Raw genomic sequence first — 15938 nt, forward strand, 5'->3', positions numbered from 1 at the left:
GTAGTAGTAGTAGTAGTAGTAGTAGTAGTAGTAGTAGTAGTAGTAGTAGTAGTAGTAGTAGTAGTAGTAGTAGTAGTAGTAGTAGTATCCTGACCATGGCCGACTTGAGTAGTAGGGCTATGATCCTGACCCATTGAAATTCGGATAAAATACTTTATTCTTTACACGAAATAATTTAAAACGAATAATGAAGAAGATTAATTAATTTAAAAATAAAAACAGAAAAAGAAAGAAATACCAGGCACTTCTTCTTTTTTTTTTCACCAGCCAGAAATAAAAATCAGGTATGTGTGCAGCGGAGGAAGTGTTTGTGTGTGTGTGTGTGTGTGTGTGTGTATGTGTGTGTGCGCGCGCGTGTGTGTGTGTGTGTTTGTGTGTGTGAGTGACCCATCTCTTTCTTCCACACTTTCTGGGGTTAGCGAGGGGAAAATGCTTTCAGCCAAGAGCCCATTTCGATAAAATATTACGACCATCTATGACGTATACCATGGTATGCAGTATGGAGGACAGCGGCGTGGCGTATTGACGTCGTATGGTGGTGCCATGATTAGAAGAAGAAAAAAAATTCTAAAACAGTGAACACGGTTAAGAGGAGAGAGCATATGTTAAAAACTCTCTTTTTTGGATGGGTGGGGGGGGGGGGGGGGGCGATGGTTTCTACGAGTGGACAAAACTCACAAAAACAAATAATTCATGAGAACATCAAGCCACAACACTGAGATACAAGTCCCGTATGAAAAGGTCTTTGTAATTATTCTTTGTCCACCATTTAAAGGATTGGTTTTGGTCGATAATGCAATCAATATGTGATAAATGTAAATCAAAAGAGAAAAAAAAAACCTATGACAGATATTACTTACTTTTAGTACTTGTAAAGAAAATCTGCACGGCGATGTTTCATCTCTGCAAATCTTTTTATAATGTGTTTATTGAAATTTGGAATGGCATCTATTTCAGCTTTGTGAATTGACAGAATCATTAACGAATTTTACCGCTCTGTGTTTCATTGAATTTCGCAAGAAATTTTTCACTCTTTTAAATAAACAGCAAAAAGGAATGGATGACAAATGAAATTCTAAACCTATTTGAAGAAAGACGAAAATGCAACAGAGGGTCTGCAGAATACCAAACATTGAACAACCACATTAAATCCAAATGCATCGAGGCACACGAGAACTATCTAGATTGGAAATGCTGCGAAATCGAAAGAGAATACAAACCCAACCCCAACAAGCTCACCAAAGAATAAAAGAACTATCAGGGAAAAGGAAAAGCAAAGCAGCAGGAAGTTGTATCCAAAACAAACAAGGGGAACTGCTATTTGAAGAACAACATATAGAAAGCCGATGGGTATAATACATAGGCGAACTGTACAATGATCCAAATAGAAATGAACCACCACTGAAATTCAAAGAACCATTAAGCGGACCAAACATCACCAAAAGTGAAATTGAACATGCCATGGAACGAATGAGGGATGGTAAAGCAACAGGCCCTGATGAAATATCTGTAGAGGTATTAAAAAGCCTAGGAGATCTAGCAATTGATGAACTTCACATATTATTCAACAATATATACAATACTGGGAAAATTCCAGAAGATCTCTGTAACTCTATTTTCATAGCAATACCAAAGAAAGCAGGTGCAGTCAGATGCGAAAATTTTAGAACTATAAGTTTAATAAGCCACATCAACAAAATACTGTTGCGTATAATTATCAACAGGCTAAGGAATAAGATTAACCCCGAAATCGCAGAAGAACAATATGGATTCCAACCTGACAGAGGGACAAGGAACGCAATATACCTCCTCCGTGTTTTAAGTGAAAGAGCTATACAGGTTCAGACCCCACTATACCTCTGTTTTGTCGACTACAAAAAAGCTTTTGATAGAGTACGCCACGAAGAAATACTAAAACAACTGCACTCCATTGGCGCTGATGAGAAAGACCTCAGACTCATGCAAACATTATACTACACCCAGCAGGCATCTATCAAAATCGGAAACTCTACAGGAAATTCCATTCCTATTAAGAAAGGAGTCCGTCAAGGGTGTGTTGCCTCACCAGATCTGTTTAATCTATACCAAGAAACAATCATGAGGGGCATAAATAATATGGAGGGAATAAAAGTGGGAGGTCACAACATAAATAATATAAGATACGCAGACGATACAGTACTCATTGCAACATCAGAAATCCAACTTCAAAAGATTGTTGACAAAGTGGTAGTAGATAGTGAAGCCAAGGGAATGGAAGTGAATATCACCAAAACGGAATGCATGGTAATACAGAAAAACCCCGAAAACAACAACACCTGCAATATAACGATTCACGGCGAGCAACTTACCAACGCAGAAGTTTTAAATACCTAGGTTCAATAGTGACAACAGATGGAAGATGTAACCGAGACATACGAGCAAGAATAGCTCAAGCCAAACAGGCCTTCATGGACCTGGGAAACATTTTGAAAAACAAACAGATGTCGTTCGGGATTAGATTCCGAGTCTTGAAGTGCTACGTGTGGCCAATCTTGTTATACGGATGCGAAAGCTGGACTACAAATGCAGAAACACAAAAGAACATTGAAGCTTTTGAAATGTGGTGCTTGAGAAGGATGCAGAGAATATCGTATACTGCACACAAAACGAACGAAGAAGTGCTAAAACAAACATACCAACAAAGGAAACTAATGCCCTTAATAGTGGATCGACAACTATCCTTTTTCGGACACATAGTAAGGAAAGATAAGAATGAATACCTGGCAAGTTGTGGAAAAATACCTGGTAAACGCGCCCGGGGGAGACAAAGAAAAACACTCATAGACCAACTGAAGGGCTTCACCAGCCTAACAATCCAAGAGCTGTTTGAAAAGGCAAGAGACAGGGAGGAATGGAGAGAGATAATTCATGCAGTATCCGAAGCCTGGACCAGGCATGGAACCTAGAAGAAGAAGAAGGGTGCTAAAACAACGTTCAGGAGGTTAAGAATTACGATGGAAGTGGTTAAGTTCACTATAGCCTATTGATGTCCATGATTTGTCAGTGTTTGTTGTATCTGTAAAAAGTAGACAATAAAAACAAAAGAAACGTTTTTTTTTCTAAACTAGCTGTGAGTCATTCATGCCTGTCATACCATGTCACTGAAAAAGAGCGTTTTCGAGATTTACACACCTGTGTTAATTCAAAATCAGTTGGATGGTGAGGAACTAGTCTTTTTATTTCTAATTTGTCATCTAGTGTCAATCTCCCAAACGGTCGGTGAAGTAAAGAGTCAACTTGATTCATTGCAATTCATTGTTTAACAAAACAAAACTTCAAAGTATATCTCAAATAATGGAAATCAGTGGACTACGATTAATGATTGCACAAATAAAAGGTAGATTCAGATCTTAAAGCATCACAAAGAAAAAAACACTCCACTTAAGTACTTGAAAAATCTAAAAATAAAAACACACCAAAGTATAACTGTTGACAATCTTCGATTTCTTTCTCTGACTCACACAAATACACACGCACAAACACACACACACACACACACACACACACACACACACACAAATAAACACTCATACACACGTAACCATAAACTCGGAACTGCAAGCAAGAAAAATGTTGGTAAATTCGTCCACAATGCTTCGTTGCAAAGAATTACTTTATTCAATAATCGTGAAAAAGAGTTGGGGGGGGGGGGGGGGGGGTTGATATGTCATATTTTTAAGTTTTATGTTGTCTTTCTTTGCTGCTTACAAATAAACTTGACAATGATCAGTGTTTTTAACAGTTAATGTAATATTTTGGATGGCCGAAGTTACCCTAATTTGGCGCATCCCCCGTCCAACGGTGGAGCTCTCAGATCCTGGCACAAGTCGAGGGGTTTTCCGCTATTTGAAGATAGTATAATTCGACCCAGTTTCTCGCTCAATCAGCTGTAGCGATACTAATGGATAGAGCATTAACTGGAGCTTGGATTGCTTTGCACCACACGGTCACAACTAGTGCGGGGCGGTCCTTGGCAAGCTCAAGGACCACGGTCCTACGGTCCTTGGGAAATGAAGACCGCAAGGACCGGTCCTAGGACCGGTCCTTTTCGACATTGAACATTCCTGAGAGACTGTTGGAAATTCGAACCGGTTTGACCTTTGAGACCATGGGATCGTTCATTCTTGAACCGTTAAAGACCGCTACACGATGAAAACCGTGGTCTACAGGAGTAAAACACACGGAGTAGTCACACTCATTTCAAATTGTAACCTAATTAGAGAAGAGGGGTGATGCCTTCTTTATTTGCTCACCGTACTTCATTGTTACTTCGATAATTTAATAAAATTTGAAATTTATCCCCATTAACGGAGATAATGGCATCGCCCAAGGCGTTGATCGAGTTGTTCGTGGCGTTGATACACACACGCAACTCCTACCCCCCCCCCCCCCACACACACACACACATTAGAGGGCAGCGAGCATTGAAGAGTAAGAGAGAGACGTGAAGTTATAATAAGAGGGGGTGGATGAGGTAATAAGAGGGGTCGATGGTGACTTTTCGCCAGATCTAACAAACTCAGCTACCCATTCATTGCTGAGTAGACAGGGATTCAGAAAAAAATCGACTGCACCCGGGATCGATCTCTAGCCATTTGCGTATAAAGAGAGTGCTCTATCAACTGAGCTATCGGGGTCCCCAAATATTCTATTGGACTTTTTTAAAATTCAGACGTTATAACTGGGTTTTTTGGAAGGAAGAAACTAATGAAACTCATATTATTTGATTAGTAAAAACACCAACGAAATTTTAATATTATTGTATTATTTTAAATGACAACACTGCGATAGAAAGGAGTGGTGACAAGAGATGGACAAAAGAAAACAAAAAATCGGATTTGCTACTAGCTAGGTTTGACACACACACACACACACACACACACACACACACACACACACAAACACACACATCTTTAGTAGTCACATACATTTCAAACAATAACCCATTAGAGAAGAGGGGTCATGCCTTCACCATAGATCATTGTCATTGCGATCATTATGGTGTAGTAAATTTTGAAATTTACCCCGTATAATGGAATCGTCCAAGGCGTGCGCCTCCTGTTCCCCCATCTCACACACGAAAGGGCGGTTTGCGGAGTGGAGGTTGGTGGTCGTCTGCCTGTATGGTCGTCTGTGTCGTTTAGTGTATGGCAAAGAGGGGTGGGTGCGATTAATTAAGTGGGATGGGTGGTGATTGGTGGAAGATAGGCAACCGAAGCAACGAATCGCTGGGGCAGGGTTGCCAGTTTGGCATTTTAAATGCCAGATTCCAAAAATCTGGCATTTTTGAAAACCGTTTGGCATTAGAAAAATCATTTGGCATGATTTTTGGCATTTTCTTTTCTTGTATATTATACTTCAAATGACACCTTTTCTTAATTATTTCTAAACGCGTAAAAACAAACATCTTCACATTTCTTTTACATTCTTAAAATCCAACCGTGGTGTAGTGGTTTAGCACTCCACTTAGTAGTCAGTAGGTAAATAATTACCCCAACAGGAAATTTAGTATAATTAAAAAAAAAAAACAAAAAAAAAAAAGAAAAAAAAAAAGAAAAAGAAAAGAAAACACGCAAGCCACCAGGATATGATAGTAAATTGTCTATCAAAAGTGAGTAGTTTTCTTAGTGGGGGTGGGAGTCAACAGACTTTGGCATCTTTTTGAGTGTTTTGGCATTTTTTGAGTCTTCCCTTGGCATTTTGTTGAAAAATAATCTGGCAACCCTGCGCTGGGGAAGTAGTAGGCTATGGCGCGAGACCGTAGGACCGTGGTCCTTGCAAGGACCGCCCCGCACTAGTTGAAAGGTGATAAGAAGTGAGGACCGCCGCCGATCTTCCCCTAAGGGACCGGTCTTCGGTTCACAGCTAAAAGACCGTCGGACCGCGGTCTAGACCGGTCTTCAGCGCGGCACTAGTCACAACGGTGTTTGATTTAGTCACTACTTCGCGCAGTGATGTCACCAACACACGAGTCGGCGCAGTGCGTGATTCGGAATCTTGAATAGAGTGGAGACTAAAAAGGCAGTATGTTGTTGGCGAGTTGGCGAAAGACAATGGAGTTAAAATTTCTCAGTTTCATTTTTAATTAAATTATGCTGTTAATGATTTTTAAAAGATTGGTACGGTGCATGGCACCATTCGATCCAATGGCCCCACGCCACTGATGGAGGACATGGTGTAACTGTAATAATTGGTTGACAACACCGACTCAACGCGTGTAGTTACCATGGTAGATATTGTTGGTTGAGAAAGAAAAATAATGAAAACTTAATAAATTTCCTAACTGAACCCTGCTAGAACTCGAGTCTGAGAGTAGGAGGTGGCTGAAGCCCATTTAGTTATTAGAGCAACGCGCGTGATAATAAGGACTGATTAAGATCCACGTTTTACAGACGTGGCATATATTATCCGGTCTAGCAGAGTTGGGGTTTTAAACCGTGAGTTTTTATACACAAAAATAATTCAAATCGGTTTACAAGGGATCTCAAGCCAACAACGACACTTCGTCGCGTAAAATACTGGGGGTTGACCTATTACGTACTTATTACAGGTCTGATAACCCAAATTATTATGGTCTCTTTGTTGTAAAGGAAATAGGTACTCCCAAACCAACGCAAGATATTGTCAATTACAACAATCTTAAAATGGGCCCATAATTACGTCAGGTTATCATACCTGCAAATATATTCACGTCGGTTGGGGTATAGCCAGCGTGTAATTCTTGGGTATAGCCTTTCAAATTAAATCATTTGACAGTGCACTTGAGCCATTGATAGAATCATAGGTTTTCTACAGAATCTAAATTTAAAATGAAACAGGAAAAAAAAAAGATGTCATAAAGTACTCTTTATTGGTATTCTTCTTAATCTCGGCTTAATTTATTTTTTAAAAATCTTATGATAGAGGAACGCTGATTGAAAATGCACTTTGCTCCTGTCAATGATTCTTTTTCCTTAAATCGATAACACGCTTTTTCAAATATTACAATCGATATTTTTCGATTTGACCTTTTAGCCAGATTGAAGATTTAAAGTCCCTAATCGACAAAAAACAAAACAAACAAACAAAAAAAAAAAAAAAAAAAAAAAACACAAAAAACAAAACAAAAACAAAACAGATTCAATAGCAACAAAATGTGCAAGGCATTATTACATAATATCTATTAACGGATAAATACTATTACACCATGGATTCATGGTTTGTTTGATCCTAGTACTTCAGATTGATCATGTTACAACTAGTTGAAAAATTGTTTTTTATTTAAATCTTTTTCTTCTAATAATAATAATAATAATAATAATAATAATAATAATAATAATAATAATAATAATAATAATAATAATAATAATAATAATAATAATAATAATAATAATAATATTAATAATAATAAAAACTTATATAGAGCTTTAACTCCGAGACAAATTACTCAAAGCGCATAAATTACAAACTTTTCAAATCATAAGTCAAACATTCGTCTGGAAGTCAGTCTCAAAAGCAAATTTCACGATTCTTCAAGATTTATCAAGTAAATCAACTTCTTTCACTTTTTAATCTTTTCAAAAAAATTATTTCATTAAAAAATTAAAAAATTAAAAAAAGAATCTAAATTATATTTATATCTGGCAATTTGAAATTCTCATATCCGCCACTTCCCTCCCTTTCCTTATTCACGCTTCACACCTGTGTGTCGTGTGTGTTGAGCTGAGTGTGTGTTCGTTGAAGTAGACCTCGTATGCTTTACACTTTACACAGTCGACAGCACCAGGGTTGCCAGTTTGGCATTTTAAATGCCAGATTCCAAAAATCTGGCATTTTTGAAAACCGTTTGGCATTAGAAAAATCATTTGGCATTTGGCATTTTCATTTGGCATTTTCTTTTCTTGTATATTATACTTCAAATGACACCTTTTCTTAATTATTTCTAAACGCGTAAAAACAAACATCTTCACATTTCTTTTTCATTCTTAAAATCCAACCGTGGTGTAGTGGTTTAGCACTCCACTTAGTAGTCAGTAGGTAAATAATTACCCCAACAGGAAATTTAGTATAATTCAAAAAAAAAATAAAAAAAAAAAATAAAAGAAAAGAAAAAGAAAAGAAAACACGCAAGCCACCAGGATATGATAGTAAATTGTCTATCAAAAGTGAGTAGTTTTCTTAGTGGGGGTGGGAGTCAACAGACTTTGGCATCTTTTTGAGTGTTTTGGCATTTTTTGAGTCTTCCCTGGCATTTTGTTGAAAAATAATCTGGCAACCCTGGACAGCACCAAACTACACACTGCGCACTGCTCGAGCAACTGTGGAGACCCCTAAATAAATGATCAGGGTCATCGGAACAAACATTGGTTGCATATCAAGATTTCTTTACTTAATTACCCATCAATTTCGGAATTGAATCTCATTTTGGAATGACGAGAGCGTTTCGGTAAGCAGTGGAGAAGAAGGCTGCATAAAAATCCAAGTACAAACTAAAGATTGTGCAGAATTGATCTGTGCTTGCCGTAACATGATGAAGAATGGTGATGTCTGAGATGATTACGTTTTAGTCGATAGATAGCCTCAATAATAATAGTTACTTTATAACTAACATTAATACGAGCAAGAGGGTTGCATTTGTAATGATTGTCGGGTATGGATAGAATGGAAGAGCCCACTTTTCTTCCTAACTGATAGATAGCTCACTAAAGCAATGATCAATGTACTGTAATGTAGTGGGTTTCCGTGTGGATGGTCTGCTGAGCGAGTGCAACAGACATTGATTTGATTACGCAAAAAGATGTTCCATGAAAATATTTTTTAAAAGCAATATGATGTTCCTTGAAAATATTTTTTTAAAAGCAAAAAGATGTTCCTTGAAAATATTTTTTAATATGTAAGAACCGATTCTCTCAACCCACATCTGAGGATTATTTTCACTGTGGATATTTTGTTTCCCCCCATCCCCATCATCCATTCAAAACTGAAAGTCTCATTGTGACTTCTTACACGAACTTGACCTCAGTGTTATTGTCTTTTAGGACAAACAACCTGAGTCTAAATTCGAAACACAGTTTTGCCTTCTATGTGAAAATAAACAAACCGAATAAAACAACTCATTATAACCCATTCTTGAGGTAGACATATAGAATGAACGAAGTTGACATCACGCAGGTCTTTGTTATTGTTTTTTGCTATTTTTATGAGTAATTCTCACAATAAACTGTATTTATCAAACTATTAACGTTCAAGGTTACACATAATTTTGTATGTTGGTCCGTTATATTTCCGTTGGCAATGTTGTGAGTTTCCCTGTAAAGCGCTTTTGGCACGTTTAGTGGATATTGCACTACATAAAAGTTCATTATTATCTTATCCAGGTGCACAGCATCTATATTTTTCAAAACCACCTCGTTTCAGTCATTAGTACAATGATGATAATTTTTTTTTAACAACAGTGAAGTAAATGCAGTCAAAGAATCCTTTTGAACAGTAAACTTTTCTTTTTGAGCATCTCTGCTTTTATCTTTCCAAAAAATGCATTTTCTAAAAACCAATTTGTTTATTTCCTCAGACCGTCACGAGAATGAATGTTTCACATCTTCAACAGAAAGTCAGAGTTTTTCTGCTCGGGACCAGAAGTCTGAAGATATGTGCAAGACCACCACCCACCAGCCTCAGTAAATTTGTCATCCAGCCCTATTCCCAAAAATGTCAACTAATAAAACGTCCTCTGAATAGCGCCTTGCTCTCATCTCATACAATTTTAAGACGACTTCCATCCAATGTTGGACCAGCTCTAACCTGTGCTGGGGCAAAAAGATGGAAGAGAACGACCTCATACTCTCATTTTGCCCATAAACCGAGGAAAGACTCTAAACTTCATTATGCCTATTGCACATTCCTTGGATTTTTCTTCATATTCTTATTTGTTTTAAATGGGTAAGTTCCTTTTGTGTCCTTAATTTATATGTTTTCCTTTCTTTTAATAATATAATAATAATAGTAATAATAATAATAATAACAATAATAATAAAATAATCAATATAATAATAATAATGATAATACTTTTATTCATCCCAAAAAAGGAAATTTGTGTACAGATGATCTAGATACAAATAGCGCTCCCCTCACAAACTAAGGGACACAGGTATTGATTCCCATTCATCCAATCAAATACTGACATATGTCATATGTTCATGGAATTCCCTCCGCTTTCAAGCAGTTGTAGTAAAACAAAAAGTATTTAAAAAATTATTGTACGATTTCTTGAAGGCTTTAAATGTCCAAGTCTCATTGTATTGGTTAATCTTATGTTTTCTCCAGGAGACATAAATATGTCTTTAGATTGTAACTTTTAAAAAGGCTTGATTTTACATATGCTTCTAATTCTAAAGCATGAATGTGTAATAGTGATAAAAATTACAGTTTTTAAAAGAATAATAAAAAGAAATGAAGTGAGTAGGAAAGTGCCAGAAGACAACAGATAATAAAAACTTTGCAGCAGCGATGGGGGCTCGAACCTACGACCTTATTGATACGACAACTCCGCCTGGCCGGGGAGATCGTTACTCTACCTTATGAGCTATCCACAGCCTCAAAAAAAAGTCGCTTCAAACCTTCGTCTAGCTAGAGCCGCGAAGTTAGTTGGCCAACATTTAAGTTTAAGCTTAATAGCCAATATTCTCAACACAAACATGTAACATAGAAATGATTGAGACATTGAGTAAGCTCCGGTATTTGGGGTGAATAAAAGTTGTTTTATTGGTTTCAGGAAAGAAGCCATTTGTCTTTTATAAGATAAAACCAAACCCCTTTTCCTTAGTGTTTTAGTCTGATATTATTCCAAACTAATCTTTGTATTCTTCTTAATCATCATTTTATTTAATTTTTCTTAAGCATGGGCGTTTGTAGTGGTCAAGTCAGCTTGAAAGATGCATTCAGTGTAAAGTCTGCATCAATCACACAAAAGGAAGAAGAGGAGGAAAATGGAGAGGTGAATGGGGAAGCATCCGAGTCAAAGAAAAAGAGGAAAGTTGGATTTCGGGACCGCAAGGTATGCAATTGTTTTGTTGATTGTTATGTGTGGAACATTTAATGCCCATATTTGGTCAATTCATATTTATTTGATGGAATTATGATCATAATAATAGTAATTATTATTATTATTATTATTATTATAGTCTTCCGCTTTGTCTTCTTCATGATAATCCATTTTGTTTTTTTATCCAATCCTCTTTAGATTATTGGATACGAGGACCGTATCCGTGCCTACTCCACCCCTGACAAGATTTTCCGTTACTTTGCCACCCTCAAAGTGTACCAAGGAGGCGACTGGGAAGTGTACATGACTCCTGAGGACTTTGTCAGGTCCCTGACACCCGGTATCAAACAACCTGAAGGTGAACCAATATTGCAATGAGGTCCTTTATTATCTTTAGTTTATTTATTTATGTTTTCTAGTTGAAAACTTCTGGGTGGGGTTCCTGACCTTCCATAGTGGGCAGGGTGGTACATACAGTGTCTTCTATCCCCTTATATCTGTTTTCCAACTTGCTTTCTGCTTTTGTCTTGGAATGAGATTACTTAGTTTTTTTCCTGGCCCTGGTCGGAGTCCTGGCTGGGAGGGAAACAGTCAAATGCATAGTTATTGTTTTGGGAGATGATATTTTTTTCCTTGTAAATCATCTCTCTATTATGTATTAGTATATTTGTTATTTTTTAATGTATAATGTAAGCATTTGAGTGTGTTCCTCTTTGTTGGATTTTGTTCTTGTGTCCGGATGAGACTTATAGGTGATCTCAAACTAGTACATTGGTGGTATGCTCTTGGAATCTACATCTGATCCCTATTTGTTCCCAGTTCCCCTATGTCTTACTTTCTTTGGATGCTTCAATTGTAATTCTAGAACTTTTTACTATCCCATTTTCTTCCTTTTTACTGGCATTGATATAACCTAAATGTGTTGCAAGCGCCGTAAAACCCTTAAAAACAAATAAAAACAAATAGTTGAAAACTTAACATCCCTAATATATTTATCTTTTACCAAAAGCTCATAATCATAGCCGTGAAAAATTGTTCATCTTTCTTGTACTCTCATTAATAATGTAAAAATTTTTTTACTTTTACACCAGGTCTTGGGCTTGATAGTTTCAAGAAATACGATCCAAAGGTAAGATTTTATCACAATTCAATAAAAATTACATCTGATATGATGAATTCAACATTTATTTAAATGCTCTATGGGTCAATAGCTTTGGGTTTTTTTTTGGGTTTTGTTTTTTAATCGAATGTTTTGGTGTTAAGTCTTATAAGTTTCTTGCAGTAAATAATGTGAATGTTCACTTGGTTTTCTTTTTCTTTTAATTGGGAAATGAGGATGCGTGCAAATATTATTTGCCATGTTTATTTAATTTAAGCAATTTCATTGTTCCAAAGAGCTCAATACACACACCTTGTTTAATGTTAATGGCATTAATTGGGTCAACTAATTTGCATTTTATTTCAGATATTACAAAAAGATGATTGGTTTTGTTAAAAAGGCATCAAAATTCTTAGACTGATACACCATGCGCTGAGAAAGAAACCATGAGTTTAAACTCATTTGTTGGCAGCCATATTTATATGAATTTCACGTTTATGGCCTGGGTTGATAACGTTGGTGTACACAGCAGATATTTGGGAGTCAAGTTGTGTCAGAAATATTATTATATCAGACAAATAAGCCGTAAATTATCCTCTGTAACATTGGAAGCAACAATCAGTATAAGTTTGTTTTCTTTTTTAGCACCATTTTATCAGATGTCTGATTATGTTAGATAAAAAAATAGGAAAATTGTCCTTGACAGTTGTCAATTTTAGCTTTCGAATGGGAATATTTTTATACTTGAATTTTTTTTCAAATATAGGTTGCTTTCATACCAAACTACATAGATTCTTTACAGCTTTTTATTATCTTAGTAATTATTTCTTCCACCTTCAATTTACATAGTTTAGATTGTAATTTTTTTAAAAAGACAACAAAAATAAAAGTTTTAAAAAACAGACAACAAAATTTCTTGGAGGCATGGCCTATTTCACATTTGAGAATGCTTCTTATGGTGTGCAAAAGTTATGTTATCTTATTTTATTTCAAGCCACAAATGAGAATGGCCTTCATTTTGCCTCGTGGCAGATTGTTATTCTGAGCCCTGAATCAACAATCTCTCCTTACTCTTTGTGTTCTGAGAATCAAGAATGGCATGGCAACAGTTGGCTAAAAAATTTGATCATGTCATTGACTAACTGTTTGATTTTTTAACAATAATGAATTATTAAGTAAGTAAGTAAAGTTTTGTCTTTGCTTGCAATTTAGTTTTTTAAAATAAATAAAAATAGAATTGACATCATTTTTACTTTGGCCTGAATTCTGTCAGAGAAGAGTGTGAAAATTGAGCATTGACGACATGCATTTGTACGCCTGGGCAAAATGCTATCATGTCAAGACTCAAAATATTAACTCATTAAATCCTGAATGTTTATAAATCATGGCTCTCCAATGAGTTATCTACTTATACTTATAACTGCAGACATAACCGTTTTCACAAAGAGAGCAGTGTAGTGATGCAGCTGAAGTTTCCAATGAAATCAGACTTGTATCACTGTTCATGCTTGTTGAAAACAGTCGATGCCATTTCTGGTTAGAGTGAAATTTAACCCTGCTTGTTCAAGTTTAGACTTTTTATCTTAACTTTGACTACAGCAACTGATTCACTAATTCAAATATTTCTGTCATTGTTGTTGTTCTTGTTGTTGCTGTTTTTGTCACTTTCGTTCTCAATGTTTTTGTTGTTGATAATATTGGTGCTGTTTATGTTACTGTTATTGTTGTTGTTGTTGTTGTTAATGTTTTTGTTGTTGATAATATTGGTGTTGTTGATATTGTTGTTGGCGCTGTTGTTGTTGTTGTTGTTGTTGCAGAACACTGGCATTGTAAGTATCAGCCATGTCGGCTTTTAGAATTCAATTCAACCCAAACTCATTTCACCTTGTCTTCATTCATCTTCTCATAGTCAATTAATTTTCTTACACATTGATCTCTCTAACTCTCAAACAATATTCAACAATTTTGACCACAATAACAATCTCTAATGTATCTCTTTTACGTATAAAATTTCAATAATGATGAAATGTAAAACCTGCTGATTTCATTTATATAAAAGTAACAAACCGATATATCTCTTTCTCACACTCATTTCTTTAACCCATTTTTTGATAAATGATATAATTAGTCATTATGATACGTCTTTTTAAATTAATTGATTCGTAAATTAAGTCATAATATTTTTCATAAATCGAGATTTTGAAACCTGCTTGCTCTTTCACAATAGGAATGATGAATATAGATTGGTTCTCACAAGTCACACATATCGTTACGTCCATGTTTGTTTTGATGGATTTTGCTGAATCATCCTAGATTAGCGTAGTCTCAAGTCTCTTCCCTTTTTAGAAGTGTCCAGTGCTGGGTTGTGATGATGTGGTCTCTCTGTAGGGCCAAGTGTGTCTTGAATATGTTGTCACCTTAGACTAGACAGGGGTCAAATTTATCCCAGGTCATTGCTTGAGTTGTAAGAATAATCAAACTAAGCTTTCTGAACCTGTGAATTTTGAAGAAAATAAAAGATAATAAAAAAGTGAGCTTCAGTAAAGCGAGATATGGATAAAAAATTGTTGTTTCAGGATTACTTTTTTGTTTGTTTGTTTGTTTGTTCCTAGGGGATTATAAATTATAATATATTTGACACTTCAGAGCAATTGGATTGACCTCCCCTTTTTTAAAATACAAAATATTTCTCAATAATATTGCAGCAAAATGGAGAATGTAAAGTTTAGAAACGGAAATTTTAAAATCATTTTAGTTGTAATTGGTGGTGAAAATGATTTTTAAAAGTCAGAATAGAAACTTGGATTTTTCATTCGTGTCTTTTCTTACTAGAGCTGTATAACACGTGCTCGATGTGTTCATCTTTTGCTTGCATCGGTATTGGGAAAGGGAGAGGCTGTGAAGGATTGGAAACAACTCTCTGTTTGAGACGGGAGACATGTTTGGTATTGCCTGTAAAGGAATGCAAAAGAGCCAGAATTTATCCTGGTTTTTGTAACGTTAAGGATAATTGCTTGCTACCCGTTAGATGAAACGCCAGTCTATCAAAAATACTTACCTCCAGGTCTTATAGACCCAACTACCCAATCATTGCTGACTGGGCATGGGGGTCTGTACAAACTGTGATGGCACCTTGGATTGATATTAGTCCTTTAGCTTGTGAAGTGGAATTCTACCACGAGCTAGTGAGATCACCAGAAGTGATGCGAATAGTTTGAAAATTAGATTTTTGTATTTGGGATGTCTGAGTGATGTGGTGAGGAAAGGGGGTTATATATTTCTGTTGTATTCCTTTAATTGGAATGTGTGTCTCACTCAAGTGGTTGTTTTCAACACCTTTATGGGTCTTTCTATTCTCTGGGGTTACAGGGGTTAATGACCTTTAACTGCCTCATTATTCTGGCTATTGTTTGGCAACTGCTTTCTTCTCCTAATTTTCTTTGCTAATGGCTCAGCCTTGCTACCAGATCTGCCATCCAAGGACAGCATTTTTTTTTTTTGGTTCTGTAAACTTTTACTTCAAATATTGATGGAATAAAATAATTCTTAGACACAAGACTTCATTGAAGGCTTAAGTTTAAGAATGTTTGACACATTTTGGGTCATTTCAATCAATTAATATAATGAAGTAAAAGTTTTCTGGTCAATAAATGACAAAGGTCAGTGGACGTCAGAGCTGTATTCACCATATATGGGATTTCACGGCCGTTGAGAGATTTTACCAATGAGAAATGAACCCCAAAAATAGGAATAAATTTAGAGTGAGAGATGGATCATGTG

The 15938-nt window shown here is 36.0% G+C and overlaps 1 protein-coding gene across 3 annotated transcripts in view; it reads left to right on the forward strand.

The window, feature by feature from the left end:
* Positions 1-8297: 8297 nt before the first annotated feature.
* LOC144972290 (calcium uptake protein 1, mitochondrial-like) overlaps positions 8298-15938 on the forward strand; it is a 37083-nt gene continuing 29442 nt past the window's right edge. For 2 of the 3 annotated variants that reach the window (XM_078913379.1, XM_078913380.1), the window contains exons 1-5: positions 8298-8464; positions 9590-9957; positions 10915-11071; positions 11258-11417; positions 12151-12188. In XM_078913379.1, the coding sequence (XP_078769505.1) occupies positions 9602-9957; positions 10915-11071; positions 11258-11417; positions 12151-12188 (711 nt within the window). In that variant the 5' untranslated portion in view covers positions 8298-8464; positions 9590-9601. Of the gene's footprint in view, positions 8465-9589; positions 9958-10914; positions 11072-11257; positions 11418-12150; positions 12189-13975; positions 13988-15938 lie in introns of all 3 variants that reach the window. The other variant, XM_078913378.1, reaches the window with a different exon arrangement.

This window comes from Berghia stephanieae, chromosome 5 (assembly GCF_034508935.2).
Source record: "Berghia stephanieae isolate SIO BIC M18660-M18661 chromosome 5, UCSD_Bste_1.3, whole genome shotgun sequence".
Classification (NCBI taxonomy): Eukaryota; Metazoa; Mollusca; class Gastropoda; order Nudibranchia; family Aeolidiidae; genus Berghia; species Berghia stephanieae.